At 35.3% G+C, this 18,295-nt stretch overlaps 1 protein-coding gene across 7 annotated transcripts in view; it reads right to left on the bottom strand.

Annotated features, from left to right (window-relative positions):
• Window positions 1–10,872: 10,872 nt before the first annotated feature.
• LOC106086954 (bicaudal D-related protein homolog) overlaps window positions 10,873–18,295 on the bottom strand; it is a 217,324-nt gene continuing 209,901 nt past the window's right edge. For 3 of the 7 annotated variants that reach the window (XM_059363529.1, XM_059363524.1, XM_059363522.1), the window contains 5 exons: window positions 14,550–14,615; window positions 14,305–14,485; window positions 13,906–14,201; window positions 13,594–13,848; window positions 10,875–11,246 (listed from right to left, as the gene is read on the bottom strand). In XM_059363529.1, coding sequence (XP_059219512.1) covers window positions 11,094–11,246; window positions 13,594–13,848; window positions 13,906–14,201; window positions 14,305–14,485; window positions 14,550–14,615 — 951 coding nt within the window. In that variant the 3' untranslated portion in view covers window positions 10,875–11,093. Of the gene's footprint in view, window positions 11,247–13,182; window positions 13,328–13,593; window positions 13,849–13,905; window positions 14,202–14,304; window positions 14,486–14,549; window positions 14,616–18,295 lie in introns of those variants that run through there. The other 4 variants (XM_013251787.2, XM_013251788.2, XM_059363519.1 and 1 more) reach the window with 3 other exon arrangements.

The following is an 18,295-nucleotide window of genomic DNA, read 5'->3' as shown; positions in this document are numbered from 1 at the left end:
TTTTGAACTGTCAAAATTTCCTCTCTCTCACGCTCTTTTCTTCTGGCAAATAATGAACGCGAACGACTTTCAGTAAAAATTTTGGAGTTCCCGAACACAGCTTATGTCATGTATAGACACAAGACATAATAATGCAGGTAGTGTAGAGCAAACAGCTGAGTACAATTTTTTCTCGCGGAGTGCATTATCTGTCAACGAGTGTTGGTTGTGTGTGTGCATTATAGTTAAAATCCATAACACACACAAACAACTAAAAATGGCGCGAGCTAGTAATGGACACAAAATCGGAGTTGCACTAATCACTGATTTTGGCAGATAGCTCACTAAAATTGTTGTTGTTGGGCAACTGCTACTACCTGCAAATGAATATATCTTGCATAGACATGATATATTCAAACAAGTAAAAGCGTGCTAAGTTCGGCCGGGCCGAATCTTATATACCCTCCACCATGGATCGCATTTGTCGAGTTATTTTCCCGGCATCTCTTCTTAGGCAAAAAAGGATATAAGAAAAGATTTGCTCTGCTATTAGAGCGATATCAAGATATGGTCCGGTTTGGACCGCAATTAAATTATATGTTGGAAACCTGTGTAAAATGTCAGCCAATTCGAATAAGAATTGCGCCTTTTGGGGGCTCAAGAAGTAAAATAGAGAGATCGATTTATATGGGAGCAGTATCGGGCTATAGACCGATTCAGACCATAATAAACACGTATGTTGATGATCATGAGAGAATGTGTCGTACAAAATTTCAGGCAAGTCGGATAATAATTGCGACCTCTAGAGGCTCATGAAGTCAAGTCCCCAGATCTGTTTATATGACAGCTATATCAGGTTATTAACCGATTTGAACCATAGTTCGCACAAATGTTAAAGGTATCATAACAAAATACTATGTGCAAAAATTCATTCAAATCGGATAAGAATTGCGCCTTCTAGAGGCTCAAGAAGTCAAGATCCCAGATCGGTTTATATGTCAGCTATATCAGGTTATGGGCCGATTTAAACCATACTTGGTACAGTTGTTGGATATCATAACAAAACACGTCGTGCAAAATTTCATTCCAATCGGATAAGAATTGCGCACTCTAGCGGCTTAAGAAGTCAAGACCCAAGATCGGTTTATATGGCAGCTATATCAGGTTATGGACCGATTTGAACCATACTTGGCACATTTATTGGATATCATAACAAAACACGTCGTGCAAAATTTCACTCCAATCGGATAAGAATTGCGCACTCTAGAGGCTCAAGAAGTCAAGACCCAAGATCGGTTGATATGGCAGCTATATCAGGTTATGAACCGATTTGAACTATACTTGGCACAGTTGTTGGATATCATAACAAAACACGTAGTGCAAAATTGCGCACTCTAGAGGCTCAAGAAGTCAAGACCCAAGATCGGTTTATATGGCAGCTATTTCAAAACATGGACCGATTTTAACCATACTTGGCAAAGTTGTTGGATATCATAACAAAACACGTCGTGCAAAATTCCAATCGGATAAGAATTGCGCACTTTAGAGGCTCAAGAAGTCGAAACATGGACCGATATGGCCCATTAACAATACCAACCGACCTACACTAATAAGAAGTATTTGTGCAAAATTTCAAGCGGATAGCTTTACTTCTTTGGAAGTTAGTGTGCTTTCGACAGTCAAGTTCATTTCCCGGTATCTCTTATTAGGCAAACAAAGGATAAAAATAAGAATTTCTGTGGTATTGAAGCTATTTATTTCAAGTAATGGTCCGATTCGGACCGATTCAGACCATATTTGGCATGGGAGAAAACGTTGTACAAAATTACAACCATATCGGATAATATTTTCGCCCCCTAGAGGCTCAAGTAGTCAAGACCCCAGATCAGATTATATGACAGCTATATCAGGTTATGGACCGATTTCCACCATACTTAGCACAGTTGTTGGAAGTCATAACAAAACACGTCACGCCAAACGTCTAGCCAAATTTAAGAATTGTGTCCTCTAGAGGCTTAAGAAGTCAAGATCCAAGATCGGTTTATATGGCAGCTATATCAAAACATGGATCGATATGGCCCATTTACAATCCCCACTGACCTAAACTAATAAGAAGTATTTGTGCAAAATTTCGAGCTGCTAGCTTTATTCCTTTGAAAGTTAGAGTTCTTTCGGTAGAAAGACGAACGGACATGGCTAGATCGTCTTAAAATGTCATTTCGATCAAGAATATATATACCTTATGGGGTCTTAGACGAATATTTCGAGGAATTACAAACAGAATGATGAAATTAGTATACCCCCTCATAAGGTGTAGCTTATAATAAATGTACGGCGATGAGCTACTTTTGACAGAAGAAGCGACTTTATTGTAAAGTAAATCAAATCCACTTTTCGTCGCTAAAACTTCATAAAATATTAAGAAATTGACTTTTTTTGTAAAAACGGAGTGGCTTAGGAATTAAAAATAATTTTATTTTTAATTTTTCAAAAAAGTGTTGTTTAAATTTTAAAATTTTTTTTAATAAATTGAAAAATTACTATGTCACATAATGAATATAAGAAATTTCATCCAAATCGGACAAGTTAATCGAGGGTCAGGTGTTAATGGGGTAAGACCCTAAATTAACGGGTCGGTCAATATGGCAGTTAAATTTAAATAGAGTCCGATATGGACCAAATTAGGTTTGGTTATCAGGAGGCTCAATACAACTCTCAGTTTTAAATTTCAGCGAAATCGGGTAACAAATGCGCTTGTTATGGCATTAAGACCCTATATCAGGAGATCGGTATATATCAGTGTTGGGCTCATGTGTTGGTGTGCGTAATATTTCCAAGCCCATGGGCTTATGATCTGGTACACGTACACAAATATGTGCAAAAGTGTATGTGTATTTACCCGCCACTGGTCTTTATGACAGCTATATCTTAATATAGTCAGATCGGCACCATATTTGACTAGGATGTCGAGGAACTTGGAAAAGGGGGGAAAATAGATAATTCGATGTGTTGCAAACGGAATGACTAAATGAACATGCCCTTCATTTCAATAATTTAATGCATTTACATTATTTCGTTAGTTTACCCGCTTTTTTGGTGGATATGCCACAATATTTTCTGTTGCCAAGCGTTGTGAACAAAAACAAGTAAAGCGTGCTAAGTTCGGCCGGGGCGAATCTTGGGAACCCACCACCATGGATTCTACTAAAATATAGGAGCTATACTTTGTTATAGACCGATTTGGACCGTACTTGGCCCAGTTGTTGAGAGTCATAACATAAAATTTCAGCCAAATCGGATAAAAATCGCAGCTAGTTAGGTTGTTCAAGAAGTCAAATCGGGCGATCGGATTATATGGGAGCTATATCATGTTCTTGAGCAATTTAGACCGTACTTTACACAGCTGTTGAAAGTCATAACAAAAAATAACATGCAAAATTTCAGCTAAATCGGATGAAAATTGAGGCTTTCAGAGGCTCAAGAAGTTAATCTGGGAGATCAAAGGAGCTATATTAGGTTATAGACCGATTCGGACCTTACTTGGCATAGTTGTTGTCACAGAACACCGCATGCAAAATTTCAGAAAAATCAGACAAAAATGCGGCTTCCATGGGCTCAAGAAGTCAAATCGGGAGATCGGTTTATATGGGAGCTATATCCAAATCTGAACCGATATGGCCCATTTGCATTCCCCAATGACCTACATCAATATTAATTATCTTTGCTAGATCGACTCAGAGCGTCCAGACGATATATTTAAACTTTATGGGGTCTTAGACAAATATTTCGAGGTGTTACAAATAGAATGACTAGATTAGTATAACCCCATCCTATGGTGGTGGGTATAACAACAAATCTGTGGAAACATGACAAAACCCCATAACTCGAGTTGTCATATTCCCACAAAATCACCTAAATTTAGGATATATGTATAGTAATGTTAACTTTCTTTTAACATTTGCCCAAAATTCAGAAACAAAACGTTTTGTGGGCTATTTTAAGTGTTTTTGCGGCAATATGACAACTCGAATTATGGGGGTTTTGTATATTTTCACAGCAATATTGTATCATTGGCATTTTAGCTTTAAATAACTAAATGCTAATTTTGTTTGTAATATATTTTACTCTGTAAATAAACTTTTTGCGTCTGACACCGATCATTGGGCCCATAGCGGATTTGATATAATAAAACTCTTACATTTTTTAAGGTTTACTAAAATGTTTATTTTCTTTGCTTTTTCGTTTAAACATTGGTTTTACATTTAAAATATAGTTTTTATATTAGTTTTGTGTTTTTTTTGGGTGATTTTTTTTTTTCTATAACAATATTATTTTTTTTTTTGATTATATTTTGTTTCATTGTCAGAATTAAGGCAAGTAGGTGAAATTAAAGCTTTTGAAAAAATTTCTTTTTTAAATTTTGTTTTAAAGAATTTTTTTAATCGTTTCTTTTTACATTTTTTGTTTTTCTGTTTTATGTACTAGTACTTAAGTTCTTAGGAAACAAATGCTTTGTTTTCGTGCTTTACTTAATTCCTACATAACTTTATTTTGGATATTGTTTAAAAAAAGTTCTTAACGTTTCTTTTAGTGGGGGACAAGGGAGTGGGAGTCAATGATGTTTGGGGAAAAAACAAGAAATTTTAAAGTTTGACAATAAAAGATAATTATATTTTTTTTTATTTTTGAAATCGCAATGAGTCGAAATTTGTAAAATTCCGGCAACCACAAACATTTATGGGTGGGCCGATTATGGAATGCAACTCCACCTTAATGGCATTGCCAACGGTCAAATTTATTTTAAAAATTTCCATTTCTGTGTTGAATAGTAAACTTTACAATTTACTTGGTCTCATTCGTACAACAACCACAAATCATATGGTGCAATCTGCCATCTAGATAACAACAAAAAGAATGCAAACAAAAATCTGTCATCTTAATACCGTCAAACCTGGTCAGCTGTTTAAGGGTATTCAATGGAAAAATTATGTGGTTGTCAACATTTCTCAAAAATCATATGTTTCAACTTTAACTTGAATTTGCCTATGACACAGGATTCACTGAATGAGGTTAAGCCGAGCGATCAGCCAACATAAAATTGTTTTAATTTTGGACTGTACTTGGCATTGAGGATGTCAACTGTTCTCTTTTTACATTCATTCTTTGTTTACGTTTTCTCCTATTTGATGACATTTTCAATCGGAAGATTTGACATCCTTAATGATGTTCATGGGGCCTATCCACTTTATGTTTTCGCAAGTGACCTTACATTCTATTAGTGAATCCTGTCTATGACATTTAAATTTTAAGCCTCAGTAACACTTCCTTATATTGAAAATAAAAAACCAAGCCCCGGCTTTGTACAGAAAAACAGTTGATATACCAAGCGGTTAAATGGGGCAATTTGGCCAGTTAATTTTTCTACAAATCTAATGATTTTCATATCAACGGAACGAAAGCGTTAAAATACGTAGTTTCTTCCTCCATATTCGTCAATGAAAATATTTGCCAATTTAAGGAAAGTATTAAAATCGTTCACTGTGGAAAGTTTTCACAAAACATTGTTTCCTTAAGGCTGGTACTATATTCGTTTTTCACAGTTGCAAACACATATTTTTCACGGTTACTTTTTTGAAACACTTCAAAAATCTCAATTTCATAAGTAATGAGGGAATGTCTTACTGAATGAAATCGGTAAGTTTTTTTGCTTCAAAATTTAAATATCTAAAAAAGTAATCACGGAAAAATGTTGCGAAAAACGAACATAGTACCAGCCATTAAGCTGAGTATTATGTTTGGCTTTTCAAGCGCAATGCTGTCAAACTCCATATGAAAAAACGTCGGCGAAACGTTGGCTAAAAACAGGCGGAAAAGTAGTATTCTGCTTACAGTGAGGAAAGTGGCTAAAACTTGAAACCATTGTCGGTATTATGTTTGTAGGTTTTATTGGTTTCAATGGTTCGTTTTTATACCCTCCACCATAAGATGGGGGGTATACTAATTTCGTCATTCTGTTTGTAACTACTCGAAATATTCGTCTGAGACCCCATAAAGTATATATATTCTTGATTGTCGTGAAATTTTATGTCGATCTAGCCATGTCCGTCCGTCTGTCCGTCCGTCCGTCCGTCCGTCCGTCCGTCCGTCTGTCTGTCGAAAGCACGCTAACTTCCGAAGGAGTAAAGCTAGACGCTTGAAATTTTGCACAAATACTTCTTATTAGTGTAGGTCGGTTGGTATTGCAAATGGGCCATATCGGTCCATGTTTTGATATAGCTGCCATATAAACCGATCTTGGGTCTTGACTTCTTGAGCCTCTAGAGTGCGCAATTCTTATCCGATTGGGATGAAATTTTGCACGACGTGTTTTGTTATGACATCCAACAACTGTGCTAAGTATGGTTCAAATCGGTCCATAATCTGATATAGCTGCCATATAAACCGATCTTGGGTCTTGACTTCTTGAGCCTCTAGAGTGCGCAATTCTTATCCGATTGGAATGAAATTTTGCACGACGTGTTTTGTTATGACATCCAACAACTGTGTCAAGTATGGTTCAAATCGGTCCATAACCTGATTTAGCTGTCATATAAACCGATCTTGGGTCTTGACTTCTTGAGCCTCTAGAGTGCGCAATTCTTATCCGATTGGAATGAAATTTTGCACGACGTGTTTTGTTACGATATCCAACAACTGTGCTAAGTATGGTTCAAATCGGTTCATAACCTGATATAGCTGTCATATAAACCGATCTTGGGTCTTTACTTCTTGAGCCTCTAGAGGGCGCAATTCTTATCCAATTTGAATGAATTTTGGCACGTAGTATTTTGTTATGATATCCAACAACTGTGCCAAATATGGTTCAAATCGGTTCATAACCTGATATAGCTGCCATATAAACCGATCTGGGATCTTGACTTCTTGAGCCTCTAGAGGTCACAATTATTATCCGATTTGCCTGAAATTTTGTACGACGGATTCTCTCATGACCTTTAACATACGTGTTTATTATGGTCTGAATCGGTTTATAGCCTGATATAGCTCCCATATAAATCGATCTCTCTATTTAACTTCTTGAGCCAACAAAGGGCGCAATTCTTATTCGAATTGGCTGACATTTTACACAGGTCTCCAACATATAATTTAATTGTGGTCCAAACCGGACCATATCTTGATATCGCTCTAATAGCAGAGCAAATCTTCTCTTATATCCTTTTTTGCCTAAGAAGAGATGCCGGGAAAAGAACTCGATATATGCGATCCATGGTGGAGGGTATATATGATTCGGCCCGGCCGAACTTAGCACGCTTTTACTTGTTAAAGACTGTAGTGTGATTTCAACAGACAGACGGACGGACATGGCTAGATCGTCTTAGATTTTTACGCTGATCAAGAATATTTGTACTTTATCATGGATCGCACTCGAGTTCATTTCTCGGTATCTCTTTTTCAACAAACAAAGGATAAAATAAAAGAATTAAAGCTATATCAAGTTAGAGTACGATTCGGACCATAATTGAATTGATTGTTGGAGACCAGCGTAGAAGTCATTGTGTAAAATTCAGCCAATTCGAATAAAAATTGCGCCCATTAGGGGCTCAAGAAATAAAATAGGGAGATCGGTTTATATGAGAGCTGTATAAGGCTATAGACCGATTCAGACCATATTTCACACGTATGTTGATGGTCATGGAAAAAACCGTTGTACGAAATCTTAGCCAAATCGAAAAAGAAGTGCTCCCTCTAGAGGCTCAAGAAGTCAAGACCCCTGATCGGTGTATATGACAGCTATATCAGGTTATGAACCGATTTGGACTATACTTAGGACAGTTGTTGGAAGTCAAAACAAAACACCTCATGCAAAATTTCAGCCAAATCGGATAAAAACTGCGCCCTCCAGAGGCTCAAGAAGTCAAGACCCAAGATCGGTTTATATGGCAGCTATAGCAAAACATGGACCGATTTGGCCCACTTACAATCCCAACTGACCTGCACTAATAAGAAGTATTTGTGCAAAATTTCAAGCGGCTAGCTTTACTCTCTCGAAAGACAGCGTGCTTCAGACAGAAAGACGGACGGATGGACAGACGGACATGGCTAGATCGACTTAAAATGTCATGACGATCAAAAATACTTACACTTTATGGGTTCTTAAACGATTATTTCGAGGAGTTACAAACAGAATGACGAAATTAGTATACCCTCATCCTATGGTGGAAGGTATAATATCAAAACAAGGACCGATATGGCCCATTTACAATACCAACCGACCTACACTAATAAGAAGTATTTGTGCAAAATTTCAAGCGGCTAGCTTTACTCCTTCGGAAGTTAGCGTGCTTTCGACAGACAGACGGACGGACAGACGGTCGGACATGGCTAGATCGACATAAAATTTCACGACGATCAAGAATATATATACTTTATGGGGTCTCAGACGAATATTTCGAGTAGTTACAATCAGAATGACGAAATTAGTATACCCCCCATCTTATGGTGGAGGGTATAAAAATGAACGAAAATGCAACGCAAATGCAATCAATAATTCCATTTTTTATCATGTTGGCATTGGTGAGCCTACAGGTTGCGGATAGTGGAGTACTCCATACGGTGTAGCAGCAACTTCTGTAGCGAAATCCGCGGCAACAGCTCCTGCTTAAATACTGAGTGCCTACGATGCTTGATATTACAAACAGAGTTGGAAACTTTAAATCACCAGTGTAGAAGTTCCAAGGATTGCTTCCTTGGTGGCTACATGCAAGTATGTGGCTTTCTTTATTATTTGTTTTCTTCGTCTGTAGAGAATACTTTGATCCTTGGAATTGATCTTAAAATTTAATCTTTCGGGAAAATTCCATTAAAATTTATCCTCAAGACTTTGTTATTTAAATTTACTTTTTAGAGAAAAATTCATTGAAATTGTGACTTAATATGTGCCTTTAGAGACAATGATGATACCTAAGGCAATGGAAATTCAAATAAGTATTGATCTAGTCTTGATTTTCTAGGTTTCAAGGATTATCTACTTCTGTTGTTAAAACAATGAGCCATCCTATGGTTTTCAGTATCTTATGTGCTCTTCAATATGGCTATGCTGAAATGCTAAGGATCCTTTGGATCAAAGATGTTGTTGCATAGTAATCCTTCAAAGGACATTCAAATTTATAGAAAATTATAAAGGAGAAAAAAACCAAAATATAAAAATGTACTTATTAGACCATATCAACTAAAAAGTTCGATTTAATAAAAAAACCAGTAAGGAAAGGCAAAAGTCGGGCGGTGCCGACTTTATAATACCCTAAATCAACCCAATAAAAACAAAAGGGGGCTACATCTAATTCTGAACCAATTTTGATGGACTTCGGCGGATGTATTCAGATAGATTATTAAAATTCTGTATCAAATTTCGAGCAAAGCAAATATGTTCAAAATGTAATAACTATGGTTGACAAAATTACCCAAAATTACCCATATCTAAATCTGAACCGATTTCGACTAAACTTTAGGGATATTGTGGAAGTCGTCGAGGAAAGCGTTGTACAAAATTTTGGGAAGATTGGTCAACAAATGCACTTGCAGTGGGTCTAGCAGTGAAAATCGGGCGATATATATCTATATGAGACCTATATCTAAATCTGAACCGATTTCTATGTAATTCACCAGTAATATCGAGAGTCATAAGAAAATCCTTCCAGCCCAATTTCCAGAGAATCGGTTAACAAGTGATCATTTATTGCTGTATTACTGCAAATCGGACGAACATATGTATGGGAGCTATATCTAAATCTGAACCGATTTCTATGAAATTCACCAGTAAATCGGTTAACAAATGACCATTTTATTGCTGTATTACCTCAAATCGGACGAACATATATATGGAAGCTATATCCAAATCTGAACCGATTTTTTCCAATTTCAATAAGCTTCGTCTCTAGGCCGAAAAACATGCCCATGCCAAATTTTAAGACAATGGGACGAAAATTGCGACCTGTACTTTGTACACAAATTAATATGGACAGACGGACAGACCGACAGAGAGACAGAGGGACATAGCTAAATCGAATCAGAAAGTGATTGTGAGTCTATCGGTATACTTATCAATGGGTCTATCTCTCTTCCTTTTGGGTGTTAGAAACAAATGCACTTAGTAATAATACCCTGTACCACAATAGTGGTGCAGGGTATACAATTAAAAAAAAAAATATTAATTTATATTAATTTTATAAAAGAAAATTTCATTTCATTTGAATATGTCATATTTTCTTACTTTCGAGATATAAAATAAAGATTTTTTTTAATTATATAAAAAATAAAATTATATGTATTAATTATAAGTAGATACAATATAGATAAAAAAGCGTTAATGTTTCATTACTGTCATATAAAAACATAAAAATTTGTTATACATAAATATATATTTATATAAAATTGTCATATATATTTTCTGTGAGTTTTTGTTTGTTTTTAGAGTTTATTTTAGTTTATATCAATTTCTACTAAATGTTATCATCATCAAAAAGGTACATTATTTTTAAAGTTTTTTTTTCTTATAAATTTTTTTTTTGTTTTCTCATTCACTTTATCATTAGTAATATATATATATAAATATATATATATATATATATATATATATATATATATATATATATATATATATATATATATATATATATATATATATATATATATATATATATATATATATATATATATATATATATATATATATATATATATATATATATACATATATATATATATATATATATATATATATATATATATATATATATATATATATATATATATATATACATATATATATATATATATATATATATATATATATATATATATATATACATATATATATATTTATATATATATAAAATATTTTTATTATAAATATTTCTTTAAAACAACATAGTATACATATACATTTATATAAAAAAAAACATATTAATTAAAAATTGATTTATACACAAATTATGGTAGAGTTTAAAGTTTTAAATAATAAGTACAAGTTTTTGTTTTAACTCAATTGAATGAATGTTGAAAGCTTTTACATGATTAAAATTATGGGCGCATATCGCCACCATTTCAACGATGTTAGATTACCGTTGAAAGAGACTCCACAACTTGTAGTTGGCCAATCGTTTGGCCAAATTGCCAGGGCCACCGGTATTGGTCTGTGGATCAGCTTGTGTCTTACGATTGTTGATCATCTTCGAACGCATTTGTTCTTCGATCAATTCTTGCATATCCATCTGCAAAGGCAAGGAAAGGTATATTTAAAAGATTCTTAAAAAAGTTATAGTCAGAAATTTTGCTTTTAAAATTAATAGAAAAATTAATGGAGTAATTATATAAAAGTTTTTGTGCAATTTTGAAGCAATTTTTAATAAAAATAATGTGCACAAAATTATTCTTGTAAACAATATTTTATAGCAAGTCATGTGGACTAACATTTCTGACAAAATAAAATGTTTATAAACTTCTTAGACATATGTTGTGTTTTATTTTAGTACTGGAGGGATAAGCCGAAAAGGGCAAAAATTAAACGCAAGCAAGTAAAATCGTGCTAAGTTCGGCTGGGTCGAATCTTGGCAACCCACTTCCGTGGATTCTGCTAAAATATGGGAGCTATATCTGGTTATAGACCGATTTGGACCATACTTGACACAGTTATTAGTAGTCATGACAGAACACTATGTGCATAATTTTAACCAAATCGGACCAAAAGGGGCTCAAGAAGTTAAATTGGGAAATTGGTTTATATGGGAGCTATATAAGGTTATAGACCGATTTGAACCGTACTTGGCACGGTGGGGGAGGGGGGTTGGTGTATCAATTGCCTTAAATACTGTATTGTGAATTATGACATTCCAAGTAAGAAACGAAATGGTTTCATTTGAAATGATTATTTTAAAATGTAAATTCATCTGGGTGATTTTGTCTTTAAAGAAAATGTCACTAACCCATTTAGTACGAATGGGCAGAAAAATTTCCAAGAATGGAGCTGTCTTAGAAAAATTACAGCTCGAGTTAGGAAAGAGGAATCCAGGTTGTGGATAGTGTAATGCTCCATACGGTGTAGCTGCAACGGCAGTTGCGGACGATAAGCGGTATTGAATGGAGAGTCCCAGTGAGAGGTCGGGCGGCACCAGCTATTTCACAAATACTGAGTGCGTATGATGCTCGATATGACAAGGCGAGTTATTGACGCCTTTAAATAAAAATGGACACCCTGTTTCCGCGGCGATCGTTCCTTTCGACTGGAACGAGCTTGCTCACCTACAGGAGCTTGATGAGGATCGCCAGCTTCACATGCAAGTGTGGCTACAAAAACAACAACAACATTGACCGATTCAGACAATATTTGGCACGCATGTGTAAGGTCATTAGAGAAGTCGTTGTACTTCAGCCAAATCGGATAACAAGATCGGTTTATATGGAAGCTATATCAGGTTATGAATCGATTTGGATCATAGTTGCCATAGTTTTTGGAAATCAAAACAAAAGACTTCATGCCAAATTTTAGCCAAATCGGAAAATAAATGTGCACTCTAGAGGCACAAGAAGTCAAGATCCAGCTATATCAAGTTATGAACCGACAGACAGACGGACGGAAATGGCTAGATCGACTTTAAATGTCATGACGATCAAGAATTTATATACTTTATGCGTTTTTCGACGAATATTTTGAGGTGTTACAAACGAAATGACGAAATTAGTAGACCCCCATTCTATGGTGGATGGTATAACAAAATTTTGAATTTTGCTAAAAATTTAATGGAAATAAAATTTTCACAAAATTAGACAACATTTTTCACAGAAATAAAATTGTAACAAAATTTTCTTAAAAATAAAATTGTGACAAAATTTTCTTTAGAATAAAAAAATTGATATGATTTTCTTTACAAAGAAAAATTGATATAACTTTCTATAAAAAGAAAAATTCATATATTTTTCTTTAGAACGAAAATTATGATTTTTTTTTATAAAACAAAAAGTTTGACAAAATTTTCTAAGATAAAATTTCGAGATGAGCTCAATGATAGGTTTTCTTAGCAAATGGAAAAGAAAAGCCAGAGATCGCAACACACACCAATCACTATAGGACGCGTTTATCTTTGGTTAGATGACTTTTCAACCATATTAGCTGTGATGGCTTCAAGTGCCGTACACACTCGACAACCCTGTCTATTAGCAGTACTTTTCCCAAAGCATGTGTTATCGTGTAATGACAGATTTTTTGTCTGCAAAAATTACATTACTCCCATTGTATGTTCATGATTCCGTGCATCTATTGATAATTAAATGATCTTCGTTCTAACAGGCAAAAAAACTTGAAAATGAGAAATAAAATTTTGATAATATTCTTAATAAAAAAATTTAGTTTTCGCAATATTAAAAGAAATAAAATTTTGACAAAATGCTTTTATAAAAAAAAACATTTTGACAATTTTTTTTATAGAAATAAAATTTTATAAAAAATTCTTTAGAAAAAAAAAATTGCGAAAATTCCGATAGAAATAAAAATGTTGACGAAATTTCAATAAATTCTGATTAGGTCAAAATTTGCTATACATAATAATTTTTGGGTAAACTCACCTGCCACTGTTCCAATTGTTGTGACAGTTCAACCTTTTGTTGAATGGATTCCAATAACTGTGAATTGGCTTGCATAAGTTCCACACGGGTCTTGGCCAATTCAACTTCGGCCTTGGTACGTCTCTCTGTAGCATTATCACGCTCTTTTTGGGCCTTGGCCAATAATTCATCACGATCAGTGTTATCGACCAAATCGCCACGGGCTTGATCTCTTTCCTCTTTGACATTTTGTAATTCAACGTCGGTAACAGCACACTTAAATCAAAATTTCAAATTAAAACTATATTGCGATTTTCTGCCTTTTCTACCTACCTTAGCTTCCAGCTGTTGTATCAGTTGATGAGATCGTTTAATTTCATCTTCCTGTTCCAAAACCAAATTTCGAGTTTGATCCAACATTTTCTTGAAATTACCCGCATCCAAATTCAATAGTAATCGTGTTAGCTCATCTGACATGGCCGACAGCATGCCTGGACGGAAATTAATGGCATGACTGCCATTGGCATTCGTATTGCCATTGCTGTCCATACCAACTTCACTTGTCGATGATATGGTATTGTCCATGGACTCCAGATCCAATGATATGTCCGAATTTAAACCTGTAAAACCTTGGCGTTTTGAAATTTCACATGGTCATTTAATGGGGGTTGCTAACTACTCGGTTAAGGGAGTTAATTTTAAAGAGCCCACATTTTGGGGTCTCTCACATACCTGAGTCATCATCGTGACTGATTTTGAGTGAATCTACAAGGGATTTCAATTGTATGTACACGGATCGTGACTCAACCCATATCTGTGAAGGCTTGCCATCTTCCGAGAAATTAGCCTCATCCTCATCGCATTCCATTTCAAATTGTAGGGATTTTTTGCCCGTGGAACCAGAATAATTATCCTGAGGGAGGGAAGTATTACGTGAGATTATTTATAAACGAAAATGTTCGACTAGTAGAACTTACCGCTCCCAAACGTTCGCTTAGGACATTATTCTCCCTGGTTGATCTTTCAAGTGCTTGCAAAGTGGTCTACAAAAAAAAATATATTAAAAATAATCACGTTTTGCGCAAAATTTTTTATATTCATAATAATCACAAGTAAAAGCGTGCTAATTCGACCGGGTCGAACCCACCACCAAGGATTCTTCTAAAAATTTAGTTAAGGGGCATAATTTTATTCTACTTACCTAACTTCTGTCAAACCAGGAAAAATTAAAGCTTCTAGAAACAGAATAAGGATGATCCAGAGATCGGTTTACATGGGAGCTATATCAGGTTATAGACTGATTTGGACCGTATTTGGCACAATTGTTGGAAGTCATAACGGAGCATCCCATGCAAAATTTCAGCCAAATCGGAAAAAAATTGGACTTGTAAGGGCTCAAGAAGTCAAATTGCCCTACATCGATATTAAGTATCTGTGCAAAATTTTAAGCGTCTAGCTTTACGCGTTCGTCAGCTATCGACAGACGGACGGACATCGACTCAGAACGTCGACATGTAGACGAATATTTCGAGGTGTTACAAACGGAATGACTAGATTAGTATACCTCCCATACTATGGTGGTGCGTATAAAAACGCTTTAAGTTCGGCCCAAAGAATCTAACGTGTATACCATCTTCCATGGATCGCAAATGTCAAGTTCTTTGAATAATTTTTTCAAATATATATGAGCTATATCTAGATATTGACCGACATGGACCGTACATGGCTGTTAGAAGTCATAAAAAATACCACCTCCAAAATTTCACGCAAATCGAGAAATAATTGCGCCCTCCTGAGGCCCGGTTTATATAGCGGCTATATCAGGATATGGACTAATTTAGATCCAGATGATGCACAATGATCCCGTGGTGAAAATAGGGTACTACATTTTTGATATCCAAAGGGGGGCGGACCCTCCCCTTTACCCTAATTTTCAGAAACGCCAGATCTCGGAGATGGGTGGTGCGATTTAAGCCAAACTTTATGTGCCCTCATATAGTACCCTGAAAATAAAAATTTTGTATCCAAATTTCGGATGGGGTACCTAGGAGAGACGTCCCACCCTAAAACCTACCAAACATATATTTAGACCAATCACGACAATATGGGACTTAAATGAAAGGTATTTAGGATAAGAAAACGTATCTGATATCCAATTGTCGGACAAGTGTTGGGGGAACCCCCCCATCCACCCCAACCCCCAAAACACCCCTAAATCGGACATATTTACCGACCATGGCAATATGGGACTCAAATGAAACCTTTTTGCGAATAGGGACCACGTTTCTGGGGGTTCACCCCTTCCCCAAAACACCCCCCAAACAGGACTTATTTACTGACCATGGGAATAAAGGGCTTAAATAAAATGTATTTGAGTGTAGAATACGAATCTGATACCCAAATATGGGACCAAGTGTTTGAGGGCCGCCTCTTCCCAAAAACATCTCCAAAGGGGACAAATTTACGGCCATAGCAATATGGGGCTCAAATGAAAGGTCTTTGGGAGTAAAGCACGAATCTGATATCAATATTCGGTAAGAGTGGCTCCATAAGCCATATTAAGGCTTAGGTGTCGCTTGCCCTAAAAATATAGGAAAAGATTAGGCCAAAAATGGTCAAATTGGAGGAAAGTCTTATGGAATATGGATGATGTATCAAAATAACAAATTTTTGCAATCGCTATGGACTATACGTCTAAAGGAAGCTTCTGTGCCAAATTTGGAGCGGACTGCCTTAGGTGAGCCAATGTTACGGTAATTTCGATATACAGACGATTGACTTGAAATGTCAGGGCAACCTTTCTCCCAATGTTCAGTCCAATAGATTCATTGGTTTTTGCTTGTGCCAATTGGCTTTAATTTGAGATAGTCATTCTATCTTATCAATTATTGGTTAAAATAGGAGTTGCAAAAAAATAATAATAATAAATATACTTTATTTTTCTTTTAGATTTCTTGCTAAAATGCCAACCTGCAAAAATTCTTTTTTTATAAATCACAAGAGAAATGATAATATTGTTATTTTTTTTTTTAATTTTAGCATTTCTCATTTCACATTTTGCACACTTATCAATGATAACGGAGTAAGAAACCAAACCAGCCAGGCAAGATACAAGAAAATGACATTAAGAAATATAATGGCCAAATGACGCAATAGCACTGAGAAGTGTAGCAAAAATAAAGTTGAAAAATGGTGGCGTATTTGCATTGAATGACACTCAGAAAAAAAATGTTAAGCATCTTAAAGATCCAAATAAACCGCTTGCCCGATTTGACTTTTTGAGCCCCTAGAGGGCGCAATTATTGTCTGATTTGGCTGACATTATAAATGTGGTATTTTTTTATGACTTCCAACAGTCATGACATGTACTTCCATTACTTGCAGTATCTTCTATATATTTGAAAAAGTCATTCAAAGAACGTTTCAACGTGTCAAATGCGAAATTTCCAAAAAAGAAAAACTTTTATACCCTCTACCATAGAATGGGGATATATTCTTGATCGTCCTGACATTCTTAGTCGATTTAGCAATGTCCGTCCGTCTGTCTGCGGAAAGCACGCAAACTTTTGTAGGAGCAAAGCTAGTCGGATAGGATTGTAAATGGGCCAAATCGATCCATATTTTAGTATAGCTCCCATATAAAACGATCTCGGATCTTTACTTCTTAACCCGCTAGAGGGCGCAATTATTTTCCGATTTTGTTGATATTTTGCACCAAGTATTTTATTTTGACTTCCAATAATTCTGCCAAAAATGGTCCAACTCGGTTCATAACCGGATATAGCTAGCATATATACCGACCTCGGATCTTGACTTCTTGAGCCTCTAGAGGGCGCAATTCTTATCCGAAATTTTGCACCAAGCGTTTTATTTTGGCTTCTAACAATTCTGCAAAGTATGGTTAATATAGCTCCCATAAAAACCGATATCGGATCTGGACTTCTTGAGCTTCTAGAGGGCGCAATTCTTATACGATTTGGCTGAAATTTTGCATGAAGTGTTTTGGTTTGACCATCAACAACTGTGTCGAGTATGGCTCATATCGATTCATTACCTGATATAGCTCCCATAAAAGCCGATTTCGGATCTTGACTTTTTGAGCTTCTTGAGGGCGCAATTCTTATTCAATTTGGCTGAAATTTTTCATGAAGTGTTTTGGTTTGACCATCAACCACTGTGTCAAGTATGGTTGAAATCGGTTTATAACCTGATATAGCTCCCACATAATCCGATCTCAGATCTTGATTTCTTAAGCCGCTTGAGGGCGAAATTATTATACCATTGGCTAAATTTTTTTATAAAGTGTTTTGGTTTGACCATCAACAATTGCACCTATTATGACCCAAACCGTTTCACAATTTGATATAGCTCCAATATAAACCGATATCCCGATTTGACTTCTTGAGCCAATTCTACTTTGAGGGCAATTCTTATCCATTATGGCTGAAATTGGCTGCACAATGAATTCCACTTTGTTCTCCAAAAGCCAAACCAAGTATGGCCCCAATCGGTTCATAACATGGTAGCTGAAATGGCATAGAGGGTATATAAGATTCGGCCCTGCCGAACTTAGCACACTTTTACATGTTTTTAAATAATTTAAATTAAGTAAATTAATTAAAATTAAATTTAATTTTATAAACAATTTTTATTAAGACAAAAATTGTTTAGACATTTTTTTTAGAGAAAATATTATACATTTTTCTCTTTTTGGGAAAATTGT

Source organism: Stomoxys calcitrans, chromosome 1, assembly GCF_963082655.1.
Source record: "Stomoxys calcitrans chromosome 1, idStoCalc2.1, whole genome shotgun sequence".
In the NCBI taxonomy this organism is placed as follows: Eukaryota; Metazoa; Arthropoda; class Insecta; order Diptera; family Muscidae; genus Stomoxys; species Stomoxys calcitrans.
This window is presented reverse-complemented; position numbering and strand designations above follow the sequence as displayed.